This window comes from Cydia amplana, chromosome 13 (genome assembly GCF_948474715.1).
Source record: "Cydia amplana chromosome 13, ilCydAmpl1.1, whole genome shotgun sequence".
Classification (NCBI taxonomy): Eukaryota; Metazoa; Arthropoda; class Insecta; order Lepidoptera; family Tortricidae; genus Cydia; species Cydia amplana.
The window spans coordinates 8038038-8061889 of NC_086081.1; the positions used below are offsets into that span (position 1 = coordinate 8038038).

Here is a 23852-nt window from a genome sequence, read left to right on the forward strand (position 1 = left end):
CTAAAACGTCACACCGCCACTGGTCAAGTGGTGTTATGCCCATTATTTTCACCAGTGGTAACAACAATTTTTTTCCCCACCCTGTCTCCAGGCTCAATCGTATTAACACTGTTAACCTTTTGGACGCCAATTACCGATATATCCGCACCGTAGGTTCAACGCCAAAGACCGATTAATCGGTCACAGACCACAGAGAAACATAGCCCTACGTGCTTATGCATAAAGTTCAATTTCAGTTTTCACACTTCGGTGACGTGGAGTCAGCGTGACAGCTTTTGTGTTTGAAATGGCGTCGAAAAGGTTAAAGGCTTCGTCACACAGGCGCGTTTTCCGGGCGGGACGTGAGCGGGGCGCGCCGCTTTTACATATAAAAAGCTCACGCCCCGCTCACGCTGCGCCTGGAAAACGCGCCTGTGTGACGAAGCCTTAAGGATGCGGTGGCCAAGAGTGATAGCGCGAAGCCGCGAACGCGAGTGTGGAGGGGGCTTTATACTCTACACTCCATAATAGCGAGACACAAAGCGTGTCGTTGTCTTAGCGCAAGCAAAGCAATTAAAATGGTGAGGTGAGGCAAATTTTAGGTGAGTCTAACAAAAAGTACTAAGTAATATCCTCGCTAAAATTTTGGCTTAAGTTAGTAGCGAGCGAAGTCCTATAAAAATATTCAAATATTGTTAAAAAGAAACGTCGATACTAGTAGCAATATACTATACTTTAGGCAGTTGTCCCACCAAGAGCGAGTAAGCGATTAGCTATCGGCGATTTTCTCGCCCAAGAAACGAACAAAAGATAGGGATCCTGTGTTAGTAAAAGAGATACATATATTTATAGTTCATCGCTGGCTGTTCACACTGCCGGCGAGAACACTCGCTCTACTAGTTTGTCGCCGAGATAAGAGCGATGAGATAAAACTAGCTCAGCGGTACTCGCTCGGCGATGCTCGCTTGGTAGTTGAATTCAAGCTGCGAGACCAATAGCCCGTCGCACTCGAACACTCGCCTATAGCCGAGCGACAAAACTATTGAAGCTAACACTCGCTTCTCGCCGGCTCGCCCACTCGTTTCTAGTTTATCGTTCTACTCGCTTATAGCTCATCGCTTGCGGTGGGACAACTGCCTTACTCTTTGGTAGCAACACTGCGCAACCGAATTTTACGTTGAACGGAACGGAAAGTAGTCTGAAACTAATAGGTAATTTCGCACCACCGTTCATTCGCTCCGATAGCCGTGATCGTCTAGTGGTTAGGACCCTACGTTGTGGCCGTAGTAACCCAGGTTCGAATCCTGGTCACGGCAGTGCTCAACACTGTCATGGCGGAGTTTATTTTTGTTCTACTACATTTTTTTTACTTTTATTTAATCAAACTAAAAAACCATCAGATTAGTTTTTTTAATTCATATCATATTCTTATATTTTTAACAGGTATTGTATATTATAATATATGTATTAGTATTAAATAATTCTAGAATAACATTTTTACATACAGACAATAGTATTTGAGTAAATATTTATTACAAGAAATAAAATAAATTTATATTAAAGGACAATTTTACACAGATCAACCTTGTACCATGAATTGATATCAGCGCCACCTGTGATATATTTACCAAACGCGGTGCCGCGCTAGGACTTCATATATCTTGCAGCCGTAATGTCTATAATGAGATCTCTACAGAGGTCACTACCAGTCTTTGTTTTGGTCGACCACGCACGGCAGCTGTTCGGTGTGCGCTATCATAGAATTCGTAAGAGAAAAGGAGTGGTGATTAGGCTGTGTTTGCCTAGAAATACGGCTTTTTTGTATAGTTCTAGGACTCGTAGGGACTTGTGCTCGTGATATGTTAAAGATATAGTTGTTACGCGTGTGATATACTGTTGTTAAAGTCGAGAAACGTTGTTAAATCGTGTAATTACCATAGTAAACGTAGGTTATGACGTTTACTACGTAGCGAAGTGTGTTTGTGTGAGTGAATTCGACAGGTCGTGACAGCATTGCCGTTGAAGCGAATCTTAACGGGATAACTATGCGATCGGTTTGCGTAAGTAACATGATTTGTTTTATCCAAATTAAACCTAACCTAATTGAAACACGCCTGTTAGAGGCTATAGATATTATTGAGGGTCCGTGTAGCGTTGTTTGACCTCGATACGCAGCGTGCCATTCGCTATTTCCCTTTGAAAGGCAAAATTTGTCGCGTTTAATGTTAGCGGTTTTTTTTGTGTTGGTTTGGGGACTGTGGTCACTGGTCACTCATTGATGCGATTTTTTATGCTAATTAAGTCCCTAGTCAATTGATATTTCTGTTTTGAAACCAATATAGGTTTATTTACCCACCTTTATTTTTTGCGAATCTTGATTGCGTTCCGGTTCCGGTTAGCCTGCCGTATAGCAGAAGGACTTGATGAAGGTGTTGTGCGTGCCTATGCGGCATGCAATAGGGAGATTAGATAAGTAGGTATACATACCTGCAAGGTGTAGAAAACACCTGATACCTCTATTTAAAAATCAAGTTTGACAGTATTTTGTTTTGATATCTTGTAAACAAAAAACTATTATAAGTTACAAGAAATCAAACAAAAAATTGACTTGTAAACCACCCAAGTAGACATACTTAATGTTATTATGTAGGATGAAAGTACACAATACAGACGCTTATGTAAATGTACACGCACACATAGGTACATATGGATGGTCAAGAAAATCTTGTCAGTAAAAAAAGGCGCGAAATTCAAATTTTCTATGGGACGATATCCCTTCGCGCCTACATTTTTCAAATTGGCCGCCTTTTTCTACTGACAAGATCTGCTTGACCAAGTATAGTTAGTTTCGGATCCAAATTATAGATAGCGCTTTGAAATGAGGTTCCATAAAATGCTTCAAGAGGGCTCTCTTTTCCTAATATACTTACTTACTTTACTCTTTACTGTCCCCCAAAATACCTCCTGATTTTCTAATAAATAAAGCCACACTTTTGTTTAATTTCAAACCAAACCCGATAAAATTAAAACACAAAGTTGTCTTAAAGTGGAACCCTCCAGTTTTTCGCACAATCCAAAGAGTAGAGTATAAATTAGGAAAAGAGAGGGACAGTCTCTAGGACAAAGGTTGGCAAAGGCAAACCGACTTCAGATTTTCTTCAGATGTAGTAAAGAGTATACATCCGTGATAAATACTATTTATAAAGATCTCAAGCTGTTAAGTTGACATTACAAAATTAAAAAAAAACCTATAGACTTCTGTCATTTAGTTGTTTATCTGGAAAATTTAAAATAAATTCCAAATTGATCGTCGGCATATAACCCGCAGTAATAGAAACACTCCGATTATCATGTCCTCTCTTAAAAGTTTAAAAATCAAGATCCCAGTCAAGCGTCCAAGGGAGTCATCAAGTGTCAACGAAGGTGTCAACCTGCCCGAGATCGCCTTAGCTGCCATAGTCCCTTCCAGGCGCCAGAAGGAAATCCATGGGTTTATTAACTTCCTTCTCCAAGTGTTAGAGAGAAACTCCACCTGGCTTAATAACGTCCTCAGTGCACAGCCTCACTTCAGGTGTGCCTTCATGCTTGGTGCCGGACCTAACCGCTTCCAAATCAAAGACATCATCTACCCTTCCGAAAACCAGAACGTCAAACTCCAAATCGAACTTAAAGACTCCGAGGATTTAGACAAAATTGCAATCGCAGCAATATTCAAGTTAAACAATTCTGAAATCCAGAAAATCTTGGAGTACATAAAAACTAAATTGTATGATAACATTTTTCTCAAAGACGACCTGCTGGAAGGCAAATCTATGGGGATCCAGTACGCCCTTTTGAGACCGTTCACTGATAAACAGTACCGTGTTGCAGAGCACATCGTGGTCGGCACTACAACGAAGGGTATGTTACCTATTCATCTTCGCGATGACTCACCCAAACCTCCACCAGCAAAGAAGAACAAACCAGAAAAAAGAAAAGTACGGGAACGTGTTGAACGTGTGGTGTACTAATACACCAGCAAACAGAAAACATAATTTACGTTGCCCGTAAGTAACTTTTACTTGACCCACTCTTAGAGAAAAACTTCGAAAGTCATACTCGTTCGTTATTACCATTTACATTTGCCTAGAGAGAACATCATAGACACTGAAAGGCAAGCGGCGCAGCGTGTACATATCAAAACACTGATCAGTGAGACATGTACGTACACTACCGTCCTAGGTATGCACTATGCACTCCCATTTCCGGACAATATGAAATAAAATGGTCAACAGTTACGGCGCACCGCGGTGTGTCATTGCGTAATGGCATCAATTTGGTGCGACTGGAACGCGAAGCGCACTAAATTATACTCATTTTTGCGATGATCGCTTCCGATTACCTGTGATGGCGCGCTCGCGTTACCGCGAACAGTCCGACTAACGAGCGCTCCCATACAACATCTCACATATTGTAATAAAATGTACAGGAAAATCGCTTGTGTCATTGGTAGTTTTAGACGAAGTGGGCCAGGCGTAGCGGGCGGTTTTTCATCTCCAGCGAGCGGCCGGGATCGATATCTTGGGAATCAGGGCAGCCGTGCGCTAACTTACAGCCACAAATCCTTCCTCCAGAACTTATTACAATGGCACTCCGACCCGCAAACAGAAACTATAGTTTTTCGTCGGATGCTGCGGTGTTTGAGAAACTTTTCGATGCTTATCGGTAGGCATAAATCAATTGAACCTTGGCAGAGGCCGCGAAAGTCGGGCTCTGGGCCCTTTTTCTAACTTCGGTCCCACCGTTCGGATTAAGGAAATGCTGACCGTTACGTAATTGGCGTAATATGTGATTTATTGGTTCTGAGAAATTGTGTGTTCGGAATATTAAGCCTCTCTATTATGGATCTACTTACGTTCTAGTTACATAAATCGTGGCATCGAAAAGGCAAACATTGGTTCTAGTTACGAGCAGGGATCGGATACCGGTATTTTTTGTATGGGAACGGAAACGGTATTTTTTCGTTCTTTGCTAATTACTTCATTTCTAATTGGGCAATCTAATAATACGAAGTCGTAACCTAAAAATACAACTGAGTCCTACATTTCGAGTATAAAATAATTCGAAAAATATGGTTATTTCTATGTTTTTGCAAAAAACCGGTTCCGATCCCTGGTTACGAGTACAACCGAACCGTTTACGAATTGTAAAAAACGAAAGTTCATTAACATTATTTTAATTGCGTTAATAATTATTTGTGAAATAATTAAAGCTTTAACTTATTTAAACAATATCACCTGTTGTTTTTTTATCACTATAAATATTATACTAGTTCAAACTTCTATAGCTTAGTACCTACCTACTTATATCTTCACTAAACTAATCATTCCATTGTTAACATTAACACATGGCCCAGACTAAAACTAAAGCCTAGAAGAGTAAGGTTACTCTTGCATATGTCATGGAAATCTAGATTATACTGAATGTCAGACGAATACCAGTCACTACACTACTAGTCACTAGCCGTCAATAAAAAATAATGCATAGAAAATAATAGCACACAGTTCGGGTTTTTATATGAAAATAACATTCTCAATGTTGTCCGTAGTAAAAGCAAATACATATTATGTATATGTTTTAGCCACCATATCTTACAATATGGAACATCCAGAATAAACTGCACTGGCCTGTTATTCACTACTCACAGTTACACGCACCAAACCAGTATAGGAAGCGTAAGTTCCGATTTAGCACGGTGGTTCGTCGGTTCAACTTATACTAGTAGGGATAGTAGGGAGAAGCTGACGAGAATGCCTCGTTGTAAAAGGCTGCTGCATATAGCCCTCGGGAGCGATCCGTCCAAGACGAGACATTGCAGTGTCGCCACCTCAGGGTCGTGTAGCGCTCAAGCTGTCTTCAACCGCAACGGATGCAGTTGCGGGAGTTTATTATGCAATATTTGAAAAATTGCGGCTGCATTTGTTTAACTCAACACATTTACGTTGTCTCTCAAGTTAATCATTACAGATTTTAATATGTCATTACATTTTGGTCACCCTTTTTCCGTCACTTAGCGCTTGCTATGCTTATAATTTTCTGTTGTATTCAGGATCCTCAAAGACTATATTCTATTTGAACTACGTTAACAATGTTTAATCAACTTCTCTTGCATAATTTAGTAGGCTAAAATATCGTCAGCTCTACAAAACTATTGTTAGTATAGCAGTCATGTGCATTACCTATAAGTACCGTGACTGCAGATAGTTCAGCCCTAGTAGCACGGTCGCATTTTTATCGTTTATCACCATGCCTGTCACGTTCTAACAAGTATGTAAGTGCGAAAGTGACGGGCATAGTGATAGTCGATAAAAATAGAACCGTGCTGAGCCCGCAGATAGACTTAAATAGTGGTGCCTAGACGAATTTGACTTCCCTCTTTTTTTGCAATGATAGGGTAAATTACCCAATGATATAAATGACACTGCAACATTTTTTAGTAAATTCATGATAATTTTTAGGGTTCCGTACCCAAAGGGTAAAAACGGGACCCTATTACTAAGACTCCGCTTTCCGTCCGTCCGTCCGTCCGTCCGTCCATTCGTCTGTCACCAGGCTGTATCTCACGAACCGTGATAGCTAGACAGTTGACATTTTCACAGATGATGTATTTCTGTTGCCGCTATAACAACAAATACTAAAAACAGAATAAAATAAAGATTTAAGTGGGGCTCCCATACAACAAACGTGATTTTTGACCGAAGTTAAGCAACGTCGGGCGGGGTCAGTACTTGGATGGGTGACCGTTTTTTTGCTTGTTTTGCTCTATTTTTTGTTGATGGTGCGGAACCCTCCGTGCGCGAGTCGGTTTCGCACTTGGCCGGGTTTTTTTGCTCTATTTTTTGTTGATGGTGCGGAACCCTCCGTGCGCGAGACCGACTCGCACTTGGCCGGTTTTTTAGAATACAGTTCTCAGAAAGCCCTAAATATTTCAGTCTTCCAAATAAATTCGGTAATAAGTCCGCTAACACGAATTCCCCGTAGCTCTGCTGGGTTCTGACCACGGGCCAGATTTAATTTACATCTGGGATTGTATTCGGACATTCTTCGCTGGAAATTTCAGCAATTTTTCCCGGTAAACTGCGGCCTCGTGGTTGATGTTTATGCCGGGACAGGAATGTTGGCGTTAGTATTTAAAAGAGTAGTTCACATGGTTGTTCTGGCGTTTACAAACACACCTAGGTACCTAGTTTAAAGAGCTTTGGACAAGCCGATTTTTGGATTCTTACTCCCAGTAACACATGTTTAAACACATGTGAAGTCATAAATTTTAACTGTTTGCTTAGACATACATTACCATCAATCATCCGCGAACAAGACCCAAGACCCAAGATGTTTCACGAGTCTCTTAAAGATCGAATAATTACTAGTATTTTGTAAATGTTTTAAAACTACATTATATAGTGCGACATTTATCAAGTTTATTACATATACATGCTTCCTGTATATAGATAGCTCATGGTAATGTCAACTATAAAACACGAATACGGAGCATTATGAGTCAATTAGTAGTTAGTACCTTCTTCTGGGAATATAAACCACTTCTCTTAGGTTAGGCTCAAAAAACCGCATAATACTTTAATCAAAATATTATGTGCGGTTTTCGGTCTCACTCATTACATATAACACGTTCACTGTCCCCATAAAAATGATATGATAAAGTCACACGTCCAAGTTTGCTTCCACTTTGAAGTTGTGAACCCATAGTGGAAGTACGGACTCCGAAAAAAAGCTTCATGACCTCAAACTGGGGGCATACGGACAGGGAACGTGTTAATTTATATTAAAACTTTTACAACAATACACACACAACTGGTTGAGTACAATTTGTTTAGTTTTAAATATTGAATAAATTAGAAAGTCCGGAGGCAAATAATAAATTCTCTGAGTTAGCTGAAAAATGCGAGAGCTACCTACTTCAATATTAAAGGTAACCTGGAAACTTTTAATAAAACTCCAAACTTCTTGTAAACGCTGACATTCAAGATTGAGAATATACTGTTACAATTTTAAGAACAAATAAATGCATTCGCGATGCCTGCGAACATAAAAAAGAAAATTTTGTGGTTAAATTTTTATTTTAAACATAGGATGGGAAAATGGCCCTCCCACGTCGGCGTTATCTTTAGATTTAGGACTGGCAATAATAACCACGAGGTGATTCGGTTGTCATCTCTAACAACCTTGCTGATTTACTACGGCGTTTTCATAAATAAATAGACGCGAGTGTATCATTTGAATCAATTTCTTGTGTAGTGGCTACGTCTTATGTATGTCTCTAAATTTATTATAAGTTCATACAAAGTTGCATTGCAATTAGGTTAATCCGAGCTGCAAGCTTTGACTTACGACAATCTCCAGGGATACTTACTCCAAATGTATTAATCACGAAGAGTATTTCCAGTTTATAAATTATGAGAGATCAGGGACATATTTTCGAGTTTGATATAGGTATGTGATATATTTATTATACATGAAATATGCTGTCCGTGAAAATATGCAGTGTAAATTATTCACTGCAAATGATAAATTGTTAAGATTTAGGTAATTTCTTTAAAATGGGTAATAGATTTTTTTGGATTATGCATTTCGAAATAAATATCCCACCTAAAACATTTTCATGTAAAATGTTGCCAAGACGAAACCATAAGGCTCGCACTGACAAAAAGTTATCAGATCTCTTGTAGAGCCAAGCTTCTAACTCTACAGGCCCTACCTTCACAGACTCTACACCTTAGTCCAAATATGTGGCTTGACCGTTTCGTCACATGGGCGTTAGGTGAAAAATGTATTCACTATTCATTATTTTTTATTATAAAATAGTTCTTGTAATAATGAAACGGCCAAGCCACATATTTCGACTAAGGTGTAGAGTCTGTGAAGGTAGGGCCTGTAGAGTTAGAAGCTTGGCTCTACAAGAGATCTGATAACTTTTTGTCAGTGCGAGCCTTATGGTTTCGTCTTGGCAACATTTTACATGAAAATGTTTTTGGTGGGATTTCACTTCTTTTTGTAAGTTGCTTATGACAATCTTCTGATTTAAAGGGTTGCGGGTGATTTACTATTAAAAATCCTGAAATACGTACCTGGGGGCATATTTTATATACAATCTGCTTTTTACTGATTCCCCATACAAACTTCAACCCCCTTTTTCCCCTAACGCCTTTTTCCACCCCTTTTCACCCTTACGGGGTGATTTTGGGGTTGAAACTATTTTATATCCTTCTCCATAACAATAACTATCCACATACCAAATTTCAACTAAATCGGTTCCGCGGTTATTGATTTCCCATACAAAATTCCACCCCCCTTTTCACCCCCTTAAAGGCTAATAATTTAAAGTTTTTAAATTTTTTTGTTGTTTGTGGACTAATATTATCTCACATACCAAATTTCAGCTTCCTAGGACTTCAGGAAGTACCCTAGAGGTTTTGATGATCAACAGTGAGTGAGTGAGTCAGTGACGAAATCGGGTTTTTTTAGACATTAATAAAATCTTAAGTATAAGAGCTATGCAATTGAAATTTTTTATGCTTAATAAGTCCACTATTGACATCATATCCCGAGAGTTTTGTTTATCTGGTATAATCTAAACCCAAGTTAAGAGGGTTCAAAAAAACGACGAAGCGCTTCGAGAAAAGGTAGGTAGTGCCCTTGCGCTTCGCTTTGCTCGTCTTGGCGGGGGCACTACCGTGCCCCCAGATAAACATACATGTTCATGTTGATATGGAAAGATTAATTTATGTTAATAAATATTCTATTTATATTAAACGAAAATGGGCAAGTGCTTTTAAAATGTAGGTACACCTATCTAATGAAAAACATGCTCTGGGAAGACTGGGGCTATTTTAAATACATATTCATGTTCGGAAACTAGTGATAGTAATTTATAATTAATTACAAATGGAATTTCGATGCCAGCATTCGGGGAATTGAACACGAAGGCTTATTCAAATAACCATCATTATGTAAATTTGCTGCAATAAGAAAGAGTGGGGGATTTGATTATGTAACGTACTAATTTTGTGATATTGAGCCCCAAGGTAACATTTTGAAATGGATTGTAGATTGCCTTTTTCAGAAATTAATCGTAATTGTACAGTCAGTAGCAAAGATTGCGAGATGAAGATAAAAAAATATTTGGTGACTTACTGACTACTGAGTGGTTCTTAAATAAAAATCAGGTTGAATCTACAGAAATATAATTTTTAAGTCGGCCTCCCACCACAACAAACAGGCTTCAATACAGACGTTTGATCTGTGTCTCAAGTATACGACAACGCCGTAAATGCATTGTACCGTGTAAATAACAATTAATAAGAAGCGTCGGCAAAGAAGCCTTGAGAAAATGGATTCGCCAGTCCGGCAGAAGTTTAATCGGGGGCTAATTAAACTTGAGAACGTATTACGTGACCGCCCGCCGAGATACTATCGCGGAAATTACTACACTTGATGTAGCTAGTTCAAGCCACGCTTCATTTGCTGCCTTTCTTAGGAAATATTTCATAAAGCGTACGAGTAAAGAATATTCAAAATTGTAACTGAGAAAAAGTGCCGAGCGTTTGAGTTTAAGGAGACATATATTTTACAGAAATATGCGAAACATACGAGGAAAGTTGAAGACGACAATCATTTTTCGCGTTATGTACCATGTACCCCGTCCCCGCGCGGGGCTGAGGGCATTCGTCATCCGACCTCCGGCCGCGACGGACCTCTTCCCTTATTTTGAAAGGATGGATAAACTTGTATCCGCTTACAGATTTATTTTCCGCCCATAAATTTTACCCACACGCCAGACGTCTGGCCAGACCTTATTTAGAAATTTATTCACATTTTTTTTTTCGTTTTCATTTATTTTCAGCGGCGTGCGTGTGAATCTAATTCTATACGGTATGCTATCGCATTACGTTTTAACTGGGCTCGTAAAGACGCGTAGTTAAAGTGAATAAGCTCAGTTTACGAGAAGCTCAATAAGCTTAACTTTGAAATATTTTTAAGCGGAGCAGGCGCCATTTCGACTGGCCGTTAAATAAATGTAACGTTCCACGCTCACATGCGGAACTGTGACTTGCATAAAATATCGCACATTGCCTGCTTTAATATGTAGGTTTAATTAAAAACGTGACTTCACACAATATGGACTCAAATTAAACGAACGTACACCGTAACACTCGCGTACAATATCGGTCAAAATTATACACCTACTCGCTCGTAATGGGGAATGATCAGGAACAGCAATTTCCAGACAGATTACAGTGAAACAAAAAGTTATGTAAATACGCTGTGGCGTTATGAAACTAGACCGCTTTTTATGCAATATCATATTGTTTGAACCCCGTGCATAAACGGGGTTATGACTACGACTCGACACGTAACATGAAAGTCAAGGATAACATCAAATATCTTTAGGAATATAAGAGAGCTTTATTTATAGTTGGAAACTATTCGAATTTGCACCCCCGAATCTTCTTATACGGGCCCGCGACAGCGGCCAATGATACATATTTATCTAACAATATTTATGGCTGTCCTGAAAAAGCACCGCGATTTTCTTGTCTCCTTTCATATTTAAACTTCGTGTCGTATACATGTATGGGGAGAAACATTGTCGAACGGTGAGAGAATAGATAACTACTTTGATAGTCATGAATAAAGGAGACATTTTTAGAAATATTCGGTGAAATTTTGCGGAAAAGGGCATGGAGTACCGTAGGGAGACGTGGAGCTAAACCAAGGCAAATTTGTAACCCTTTCCCGAAATAAGGTGCTTTTATATTTTGGACAGCATACGTCCGCGTGGAGAGGGTTTATCTCGGGTTGAGCCGGCGTCACAAATTTGTCGTGTGACGAGATATTATCGGAGTCCGGCCTCGGACACTGGGCCCGATCAAGCGGCTCGTTTGTCAAAAAATAGGTCTCGGAGAAAATTGGAGAGGGTTTTTAAAGACAATGTATCAAAGCAGAGGAAAGCAATAGATGTAAACATTAAACATGATTTTTTTTGTAGGAGTCCATCTATGTAGAGTCAGACCGAGAAAAGTCTGCAGCGATTTTGATAGCCCACGCAGTACAAGTGTCATTTTAAACGTCAAACTTCTATGAATTTATGACGTGGAAATAACACTTGCACTGCGTGGGCTATCAAAATCGCTGCAGACTTTTCTTGGTCTAACTCTAGCAAAGCAAGAGATGTGAACTTTATAAGTACAACACTTTTACAAAACTCAATTTTTAAGATGGAATATATTATGACATCTAAAGCAATAAATTAAATTAAAATACTAATGCTTAAATTTAACTCGACGAATAAGGAATAGGTATTTATTGTAATCATACTTTACTTACTATACTTGTATTTGAAATTGAAATTATTTATTTAAAGATCATATTGTAACAGATTGATTTTACAGTTTGTAATCGCTGCAACAAAGTCAACCCTAAAATACAAGAGTTAAAGGAGTCTTACTCTCCGAAATTGGGCATGTCTTGACGCCGAAAAGACAATCTATCTTTCATTTGCATATTCCAATGTTTCCCGCTGGAAGAGGCCTGTTAAGTGTGCATTTGACGGATATTTTGGCGAAACGACGCACATAAGTCTGTATTAAAAATTCAAATACTAGGGATGAAGTAGGCTCCGAGAGGGTGGAGAGATCTCAGAGATTATGATTGAACATTTTATATTCACTTCGCCGCCATCGATACGGTGTGGTGCCTAAATTATGGAAAGCTCTTCGGAGTTGGATGACCCTGTTCGAAGTTTCGTTGCCGGTGAAATTGATTTACATAATTAAGATCGTGCCTTTTTCCCTAAAATTTAATCATTTAAAAGTAACCTTTGATGTTGTCGTTCCAGCGAATTGTAATTATGAAATTTATAGCATGAAAAAACATAATGAAAGACTGCTATAAGGGAATCCACCCAAATCTAAAAGGGAGCCTTCTATGAAACATTTTATTTAATAAGACTGTACATCCCCTCGTACATAATTGTAAATTAATTACGATCTCAGGAAAAAGGGACCTCCTAATGGCTAATTAGGCAAACGATAAATTTATTTTGAACTGGACTGGAGGCAATCTCTGGATTTTTTATAGTAAAAAATTTTGTTCCGAATTGATAACTTATTCTTCTAAAGTGAACATTTTGTGATCATTTTATATAATTTATGACATACATAAATGGCATTTGACTTAATCATTGAGGTACCTTTTTATAAAGAAATAAATAATATGGGACAATCTCACAAATTTACCTACATACAAAACATAACATCCAAAACTCAGGAACAAATTTAATATAATAATTCGATGAGCACACAAATGAATGCCCTAACTAGGATTTGAACCCGGGACCTCCCGCTTCGTAGGCAAATAAACCTTGTATTGTAATGATTTAATTGAGTAATTTTTGGATCATTCTGCGAAAGTTTTATCATCGTTCTTAGTCAACCTTGATGGTTATAGTACCTAGTTTCATTTTCTACAGGCTCAACAAGCTTCTTCAGGCATTTTGATCCCAGATACCTTTTTTCAAGCAGTGATTGTATGGGACGGGGTATCCCATAGATAATCTCAGAATGAAAATCTCTTCAACCTTACATTACCGAATATGGATTTCCCGGGATTTGGATCGGGAGCCCCGGAATCCCGAGGTGCAGCGTTGCACGCCCGGGGCCCATTACCCGCCCCAAACGATCTTAGGAAACTAACAGCGTTAAATAAGAGCGCATTCTGAAATTGTTTTGAAAACATGGAGCGGGTGCAATATTATATTTTGAACTTTGTGTGGGTTGGGTCGCGTGGTGAAACGTTACTTTGAGCTAATAAAATTGTGAAATAATAAAATTGTTACAGGGAAGATATTCTTAAATTGATTCGTTTGATGCTAGCATGTAATAAACGCCGAATATGGGATACATAGCAGTATGTGCAAGTCGCAAAATGAGCACTAGTGCAAATCGCAGAAGGTACAGGTAGTAAAACGTGCAGATCGTAAAACGAGCAGGTCGCGAAATGTGCAAATCGTACAAAGTGCAGGTCGCGAAATGTGCAAATCGTAAGAAGTGCAGGTCGCATAATGTGCAAATCGTAAAAAGTGCAGGTCGCCATATGTGCAAATCGTAAAAAGTGCAGGTCGCCATATGTGCAAATCGTAAAAAGTGCAGGTCGCGAAAGGTGCATATCGTAATGTCGTTTGCTTTGTGTGTCGTCCCTAGTTTAACTGCATGGTACAAAGTCCAACGGGCATATTTCAAAGCACTGCCTCATAAATGATTTGCTCATGTAACAAGGTCACGATAAGGTATTAAAATAATAAAAAAGATACCAGGTTTGTTTCAAAATATTTTAACATTCAGTAATCAACAGAAGCCCTATTGGCAACGATTACGCTTTCAAAATCTACACATTTTGCGACCTACTCATTATGCGAACTGCTTGCACATTTTGCGATCTGCTCATTATGAGATCTGCACATTTTGCGATCTGCTCATTATGAGATCTGCACATTTTGCGATCTTCTCATTATGAGATTTGCACATTTTGTGATTTGCTCATTTTACGTAGCCTGCACATTTTGCGACTTGGACATTCTGCTATGTATCCCGAATATGTGGTAAAGGAAATGTATTTATAATTAAACTTTTATTTACTATAGGTATGTATAGTTAATTAAAGGTTAATTATAAATTCATAATATGGTTTACCGGTCCTTAATTCAAAGTTTCGCCCACCTTAGCGATATTTATTTATTATAATTTTTTGACACGTTTACTAGTTAGACAAAAAAGAACTAATAAAATTATCCCATACTAGTCTCATAAGCGCAGTAAAATTCTAGCAAAAAGTGCAGTAATAAATAAATTTCCGGCGCAGCTACACTGCCCCGTGGGGCATCGCTTAATTAAATAAGCCACGATTGAAACCTGCCGCCTGGGCCATGCTACAATAAATAATAGTACTAAGTAGCCATGCGAACTTTAAACATCTCAAGTTGATATTGATATTAGGTAGGAAGGAACTCCGCGATAATAATACAAAATGTAAGTTTTAATTGGCCTCTTGGTTAAATACATAACATAACACTATGGACTATGGACGCATACTTTCCCGAATACCTATCGCATCCAGAATTAGGGCTCATTTAGACGGTGCGAGAACTCGCATCATGCGAGTTTCATGACATTGCAAGTTTTGATCGGTCGGTTGAATTGGACGTAACCAACAGGACGCAATGTACTTAACTAAAATCGCATGCGAGTTCGCGCGCCGTCTAAATCAGCTCTTAGAAAGAGTAAACTGACGTTCGGCGTTGTGGCGAGACATATTAGATTTGTATGAGCTACTTTTGTTTATTTAGGTTCTTGATCGATGTAAGCTTAATACATTAATTTGTTTAAATATAAAATAGGGAAATAAATAACATTCATATATTCCTAATGGGGATGGCCATTGTCAAAGGTTGTTATAGACGTCGCTAGCATATTTAGGCCACCAAACTAAGGAATTACAGCGGAAATAATATATGTGTAAGCCAATTTTAGCATGTGGTGTAGGTAATGGTGTATTAAACAAGATACTAAAAGTACCGGGGGGTGGGGGTGAAACTAACGGGTAAGGGGGGGGGGGTTTAAGGTCCCTTTAGTTTTTCGTAAATAACTCTTAAACGGTGGCCCGTAGCAAAAAATGTTCTATCACATAAGTAATCTACATAAAATATTCTACAAAAAAGATTCAGTGCACTTTTTCGCTAGGATCAATATTTTAAAATCTATTAAAGTGAGAAAGTTACGTATAATTTGTTCTAGGGTCGTTTTTTTTTAGTTTTTCGTAAATAACTCGTAAACGGTAGCCCACAGCAAAAAAAATATCTTTTACATAAATAATCTATTTGAGATTCCTTATAAAATAAATGTTACGTTTTTTCGCTAGGATCAATATTAAAAAAAATATTTAAAGGGGGAAAGGGTATAGGCCTGACAAGCGTGGTTTAAATATTGATCCTAGAGAAAAATATTGAATAACCTTTTTGTAGGAAATTTTATGTTAATTATTAATGTTATAAAACATTTTTTATTATTGGCTATCGTTTACGAGTTATTTACGAAATACTAAAAAGCGGCCAAGTGCGAGTCGGACTCGCCCATGAAGGGTTCCGTATTTAGGCGATTTATGACGTATAAAAAAAAACTACTTACTAGATCTCGTTCAAACCAATTTTCGGTGGAAGTTTACATGGTAATGTACATCATATATTTTTTTTAGTTTTATCATTCTCTTATTTTAGAAGTTACAGGGGGGGGGACACACATTTTACCACTTTGGATGTGTCTCTCGCGCAAACTATTCAGTTTAGAAAAAAATGATATTAGAAACCTCAATATCATTTTTGCAGACCTATCCATAGATACCCCACACGTATGGGTTTGATGAAAAAAAAATTTTTGAGTTTCAGTTCGAAGTATGGGGAACCCCAAAAATTTATTGTTTTTTTTTCTATTTTTGTGTGAAAATCTTAATGCGGTTCACAGAATACATCTACTTACCAAGTTTCAACAGTATAGTTCTTATAGTTTCGGAGAAAAGTGGCTGTGACATACGGACGGACAGACAGACGGACAGACGGACAGACGGACAGACAGACAGACATGACGAATCTATAAGGGTTCCGTTTTTTGCCATTTGGCTACGGAACCCTAAAAAGGGGACCTTCGAATGAATATTCACCCTTTAATATTGATCCTAGCGAAAAAAAGTAGCATTTATTTTATAAGAAATCTCAAATAGATTATTTACGTAACAGATAATTTATTGCTGCTACCGTTTAAAAGTTATTTAATACGAAAAACTAAAAAAAACGACCTTAGAATAAATTATACGTCACTTTCCAACCTTAATATATTTTAAAATATTGATTCTAGCGAAAAAGTGTACTAAATCTTTTTTGTAGAAAATATCATGTACATTATTTATGTAGTAGAACATTTCTTGCTACGGGCCACCGTTTAAGAGTTATTTACGAAAAACTATAAAAAGGGACCTTAAAACCCCCCCTAGCTAACGGGTAGTTAGCTTCACCCCCACCCCCCGGTACTTTTAGTATCTTGTTTAATACACCATTACCTACACCACATGCTAAAATTGGCTTAAACATGTATTATTTCCCCCGATTGGCAGTTTTTGGTGTTCGTTTGTTGTACTAATTAGGATTCCCTTATTTCTAGTATTGTTCTATTGTACTTGGATTAAAGGGTTGGCATGCAGGCCATAGAATTCCAAAAAGACAATAATTTGATACTATTCGTAGGATTGACAGGTGAAACCTATGCTGGCGCCGTCTGTTAAATACTTCAACTGGCCAACCCCATTCTGATTATAAGAATATTTAGGTAGTTTAAATTTCAGTAATGCAGAAATACGAACTAATACCGAAATAGACCGTGCATAGACCGCTAGCTTAGAGCTAAGACCGCGTTCATAAACAAGCCTGAATGGCTTCCGACATTCACGAAGGTCATAATTGTAATTTACGATCGCCATTGTCGTATATAAAGTGGATATTGCACAATGACCGCGCCGAAATGCAGCCAAGTATGAGGTGTGCATTTCATTGTAGTGCGCGCATATCGGCATATTGAATAACGGGAGGTCAGATAATATACATAAATAGGTACTGATATCTGATATATCTAACTACCATTAAGTAAGCTACCATAAGCTCCTGGTTTTTTATATCAATCATCGCTGCTGATTATGAAATGCTATAGTTAACTATTTATAAATGACTGTAATCGTGCTTACGAATAGGTCATAAAATTTAGTCAAATTTAAATTAGTCGCGGACAAGTTTTGCATTGACCCTTTCTTTCGCATATATTGGTACCCCTGTACAGTAACGCATGTTTTATTTTTTTAGGCAAAAATAAAACGTTGTGTATGTACATTGTAGGTTATTTTATCAAATAAAGCGTTTCTTTTTTGATAACCGGCAAACTGTATTTTTTCCAAAAAGTGTTACATATAATAACGTTCACCCGGTCCTGTAGAAAATCTACAGTTTTATTACAGCAATCGTAATTGCCTCCATGCAACGCCCAACCTAACTGGCATGTCGGAACATTAAAAGTAAATCTGGCTTGTTTTAATTTTCCACGCGGTCTCCGACTAAATTGCCCGCTATTATGCTGTTGCACTTGATTTTTCTCTCAATTCAAATTGAATCCGGTCTGCTGGGATTTCTCGAGATTAATTCTTTCAGCTGTAGCTGTAGATAGAGATAGGGCCACCACAAGTCCAGATGAAAAAAGACGAGATTAAAATCGTAATCTTTTATATCATCTTGATATTTCGGTTAACATTTTTACTACAGTCCTCATTTATTTGGTTTAACTGTAAACAATGTTGTGAAGGTGTTAGTGCCCGTTTAAGTATTTTGAAATTTATTATTGAAATATCTATTGGATAATCTAGCGATACAATCAGATAAGAATTTTTAGATTTTCGCGGTACTCTGTAATACAGATATCCCATGTAAAATATCAACATTTCTATAATGAGGCCACCCACAACAACACGTTTTCGTAATTGTAAAGAACCTAATAATACTTTCAGTCGTACTCAGAATGTGACGATCTCAGAAAGTGACAAAGTCAGAAAGTGACGAACTCAGAATGTGACGTCCTAAGAGAGTGACATACTCCGCCTGAACCCCATTTACTCGTAGATTTTGGAGTCTTTTCTCCAAACAATATTTACCTGAGTTAACTCCAGTAATTCATTACATTATCGCTTCAAATTGCGAACTGAAATCGATCCTAGACATCCTAGTTGTAGTTAAGTATGAATTATTCGCGTCTAGAGCTTGATATGGATTTGTGGAGACGGCTGAGTTTACGAACAGACGCAATCCTGACTCGCGTATATTATTAAATCAGTGTGAGGCATGACTTAGGCATCGTCATATACCTAATACCGCCTGGGGTTAACTTCTACAATAGAGGGAACAACATTTAGCAAAATGTATACCTATGTGGAAATTAATTTTTCTCTCTCCTCTCGTCTCTTTGAAACCTGCCTGAGTGAATGAAAAATATAATTGTGATCGTTTTTCATCCAACTAATAAATAATTTTCCTTTGAAACAGCTAGAACAAAAGTTTTAAATATTCTACTCCGCTATTTTTATGTCTCTGTTATTAAGTATGTTTAAGTTCACCAAATCCTATTATTCGATACGCCGGACCAAACAACTAAATTCTTTTCAGTTCGTCGCCGTTCTCCGGCCCCAGACCCAGGTGTCCCTCCGGATTGTTTCGACCGAATACCATTTAGTTGGACCCTTGAACTAAACAGCCCTTAACAAGGTTGCCTCTTGTATTATTTGAGCGTGAAATTGAAACAACACGTCGCCGGGTTTCCAGGCCGCTGTGTAATTGTGAAAAACGTTCGGGAACACGCCCTAAATAAAGCATTTGCTTTTATCATCGTAGAAGTGCCCTCTTTGATGCTTTTGAAACGTTTTTATTCATTGAATCCAGCATTACTTGTTACCTTAAAAATTAGGAAACGGTAACAGATACACAAACAGATAAACAAAAATGACCTCCAAAACTCTAACGAGCCTAAGCTCTAACGGTTGTGACTAGCAACATCACCCAAAATCGACTTTGACGTAGTTTTTGGGTGTATACAAATTATGGACTTTAGGGTTCGTGAAAGATAATGCAAACGCTGTTTGATCCTTGAGGTCAAAACGCGTACTTACATGTTTTTTTTTTACCGTACATTGTATTTTAAAATTATGAACTTCAGTCAGCATAAAAATAAGAAATTGTTAAAGAAATACTCGATGTGCTACTATATTTCTTTATTCAAATCATTTCACGATCTAGTCAAAAGGAACATTTCCAACCTCGATATTCCCATACCTCTGAAAGGCCGCATTTATAAAGTGTGAAGATATGGATATTTGGACGATTTATCCTGAGTGCTGGAACCTAGCTTCCACCGACGCTATTGTGCGGTATAATTTAAACGGCTTAGAAGTGGAGATGCGGACGTGTTTGAATATGTCCCGTGTATTGGCGCAGTCGAGTGGGATGCTGTGAAGTGGTGTGCCATTTAGGCGTATTTGCTGTGAGTCGTTCCAATATTCAGCCATCAATACTTTTATTTTACCCTTTTCTAATTATTTTACATCTATATTTCTGTATGGCTTCTGATAACTGACTAAGTGGGCATTTAATTAATGCTTTAGAATTACCTAAATGTTTGTAAATGCCTTGAAATTGAGGCGACAAAACGTCAAAGGATTTTAAATGGGCAGTTTAAACAAATACCTAATATGTTCTTTACGGTACATACAAAATATTTCGGAATATATATGACACCGTAAGATTGTGAACCCGTTAGTTTATAATCTAACGTAGGTTAGGTTAGATTATAATCTCCCTACCGTCAGTTTATAATGTAACTAGCGAGATTATAATATGACGAGTGTTTACAATTTTACGGTGACATATACAGGGTGATTCATGAGACGTGAGCAGGACTAAGCCTACACAATCAGTAAATGTAAAAGAATCGTTCACCACAAATGTAAGTAAAACAATCACGATTTTTTCTGTTGTTATACTTTTTGGTAAGGACAAATTTAATTATCTACAATCATGGATACCCTACAACATTTCATTAACAAAGATAAAACCTTTTTAACCGTTATGACAGCACTTTGCGTATGAAGAAAATAAAATGTCACACTTGAGTGAGATACGATTTTTCAAAAGTAACCAGACTCCGATGACATTCAATTTGGCACTTGTTATGGATAAAACAGAGAGGGTGACCATAAAAGTTGTTTATAAATTTTTAACTTTTTTTTAAACAGTGTAACATAAATTAAAGTTAATCTCACAAATACTGGTACGAACCAGCGGGCTCAGCACGGTTCCATTTTTTATCCACTATCACTAAGCCCGTCACTTTCGCACTTACATACTTGTTAGAACGTGACAGGCATGGTGATAAATGATAAAAATGCGACCGTGCTACTAGGGCAGTTGTTTATAACTTACTCTATGTGTGGGCTTGATCCTGCTCACGTCTCCTGAATCACCCTGTATACCGATAATAGTGTGCGTTAGTTCGTTTCGCTAAAAGTAGCACATTGCTGGTAAAGACCCGGGCACTACACTTCGATCTCAAAGCACTGTCCTCGGAGGGTTTAAACATCAATTTTATAAATCCTCCGAACGGACGCTTTTTATCTTCGTCTACAAAGTAAATATCAAAGATGGAGCGCCGAGATTTTCCCAGATTCCACGCGGACTAATGCTTTTACATTGCATCGAACTTGGCGCTCCTTTTGCAGAAATATCAGTGGGAATTGTCCGATTGCCTTTAAAGTTTTATTTTTCATCGATCCTATTGATTAGAGCGATTCTGTTTTAATGGAAGTTCGAATTGGCGAAAAATTTTACGTTCATTTGTGTTTTATTTTAGGACCATAAAATTATTCCTCTTAAAATGGGATGACTCATGTCGACGTCACATTTAACTAGTCCGTTTAATTTGATCGATGCAATGGGCTCTTAATGTCTAATACAGTATATCAATCCAAACTATGTATGGTCCGACATTGTTGGATTCCAACCCAAGTGTCCGCACTTGGGCTGTATATTGGTTTCATTACATTGGTCAATGACCATCAATCACGCTACCAAGGTTGCGTTTAATGAATGTCATTGATTTATGTGCCATTTACACAAGGTTAATAGGAAATTAAATATAACTGCCTAGAGAGGTCAATGCTCCGACCTGTTCGAGAGTTAAGAATAGGCTGTTTACGTTATAACTGTTTAAATGTCATATGAAATCACGCTCCCCTTTTCCTTATACAAATCGCTTCGCTTGCTAGTTCACTTTCCGATATGACATGGCAAAGGCTTTGCCTGTTGTATGTGATTCATAACATGAGAAGTCCTTCACAACTTCTTGCAGCGATTCAGTCGCCATTCAGTCTCAGTACAGCCGCTTGAACAGTGCCAGTGCCATACTCGCTTTTGTATCGCTGTCACAAAATAACAAAACTTCGTCAGTCTATATACAGTCTTCTTAAGTAAAGTAAAACAAATGTCTTAAGTGTCCTTCTGTACAACATAAACGAGTGAGCCACTTAATCTCCATTCGCTAAACATGCGTGCGTTTGGGCGTCTACGACATCCATGAATATGAAACAGGTGGGGCCTAGGCCGACGTATGGAGATACGTGTCTTTGATAACCTTTGTGAAGTCTGCGACTGCGATTGCATTAGCATGAGATCAGGAGTCAGCGGTGCCTGTTGAGAAGATGTACTTAATGAATGTTTTTCCCAGCGATTATGTATGAAAATAATAAGTCTTAACACGCGAACTCTGTATGGCATTTGCAATGAAAAAGTGAGGCAATGTCCATTATCAATGTCAAATTTCTATGAAAACAATACGTTTATGATGAAACTCCCTCAATTCATACCTTAGACGGACTCTAGATATGAAGTACGAAAAAAAGGATACTTTAATTTAAAGTAATATTTTAAATTAAAAAATAATATACGCTTAAAAGTATCTTAAAGGCAATTGTAGCGCCTGTAGCGTTCAGTATTTTGCGCACAAATGTCCACCACATAGTCCTCATAAGTACAGTACTGTAGGTACCTATTGCAGTTATGAAATTATTTTGGAGAAAATAAATGGCTACCCTTGAAAATCTTAAGCGGGCTATTATAGCAATATCCGTACCATTCCGAAAAAACTCGGATGCAAAATGACCGCTGTAATCTCCTGATATTTCAGATAATGAAAAGCAACATTTCCCTCAGCCAAAGTGAAGGATGAAATAAGGAATATTTAGGACCCCTTAGAGATCTTTAATGACCAGGGGTGGTATTCCGATCGCTATTCAAGCGCAGGTGAGGCTAAGAGTTTGGTGTACCAGTATAAGAGCGCTCTCAGATTATGCTAATTATTACGGATCTCGAGGTCACATTACATTGGACAGCTCAAGTACTCTACTCGCTAGAGCCAACGAACCAATCAGAATGCAAGGGCTAGGGGTTCTGAGAGACCAAAGTGTATAAATATGACGCTGCCATTTCTACTCGCTTAATGAATGTTTTGGGGTCTAAATGATCGTTATGGGTGCATTTTGTAAATGGAAAAGTTGTGACGCGCTTCAAGGGTTGGTTATTATTTGGAGTTTTTATACTGCTCACCTTTCGGTGCAATTCCATTTTTTTTCCGTAATTTTAGAATTTTCAAATGAATACTTACTCATTTCCACAAATGTACCTAGGTACTAAACGACATTGTGTGATGGTTAGATCTTTGGGCAGAAAAGCATGCCAAATAGACACAATAACTACTTACAGCAAGACACTCACATAGCGGTCGAATTTATACAAATATACATAACATAACAGTCATATATTTTAAAAATAGAGTACCTACTTAATCTATATATATAAACGTGAAAGACCTGACTGACTGACTTAAATCAACGCACAGCCCAAACCGCTGGGACTAGAAAGTCCAAATTTGGCAAGTAGGTTCCTTATAAGAGTTATAAGGTCTAGGGGTCCACTAAGAAAGGATTTTTCAAAATTCATCCCCTAAAGGGGTGAAATGGGGTCCAAAGTTTGTATGGGGAAAATATACTAATCCACGGGTACGAAGTCGCGGGCAACAGCTAGTCCAATCATATTCGTCATTCCAGTAAAAAGGAAGGGAACTTCTGCATATCGTTGGGTGTGACAATGTGTGACAGAGGGACAGTAACATTTAATGTTCTTTATAAACTTG

The 23852-nt window shown here is 38.0% G+C and overlaps 2 protein-coding genes and 1 non-coding gene across 3 annotated transcripts in view; all 3 read left to right on the forward strand.

Moving 5' to 3' along the window:
- Positions 1-1223: 1223 nt before the first annotated feature.
- Positions 1224-1295, forward strand: Trnah-gug (transfer RNA histidin (anticodon GUG)). The gene has a single exon. It is a non-coding gene; the product is annotated as a tRNA-His (tRNA).
- Positions 1296-1658: 363 nt separating this feature from the next.
- LOC134653446 (uncharacterized protein CG43867) overlaps positions 1659-23852 on the forward strand; it is a 447433-nt gene continuing 425239 nt past the window's right edge. The window contains exon 1 of the mRNA XM_063508812.1: positions 1659-2039. The gene's annotated coding sequence lies outside the window, so the exon portion shown is untranslated. The remainder of the gene's footprint in view (positions 2040-23852) is intronic.
- Positions 3306-3989, forward strand: LOC134653705 (uncharacterized). Its single transcript, XM_063509098.1, has one exon. It carries the CDS (start codon positions 3330-3332, stop codon positions 3987-3989), a length of 660 nt encoding a protein of 219 aa, XP_063365168.1. The 5' UTR covers positions 3306-3329.

Bases quoted from the DNA above. Each gene is read 5' to 3' on its own strand.
- LOC134653705 (XM_063509098.1), top strand. From the start codon at position 3,330: ATGTCCTCTCTTAAAAGTTTAAAAATCAAGATCCCAGTCAAGCGTCCA.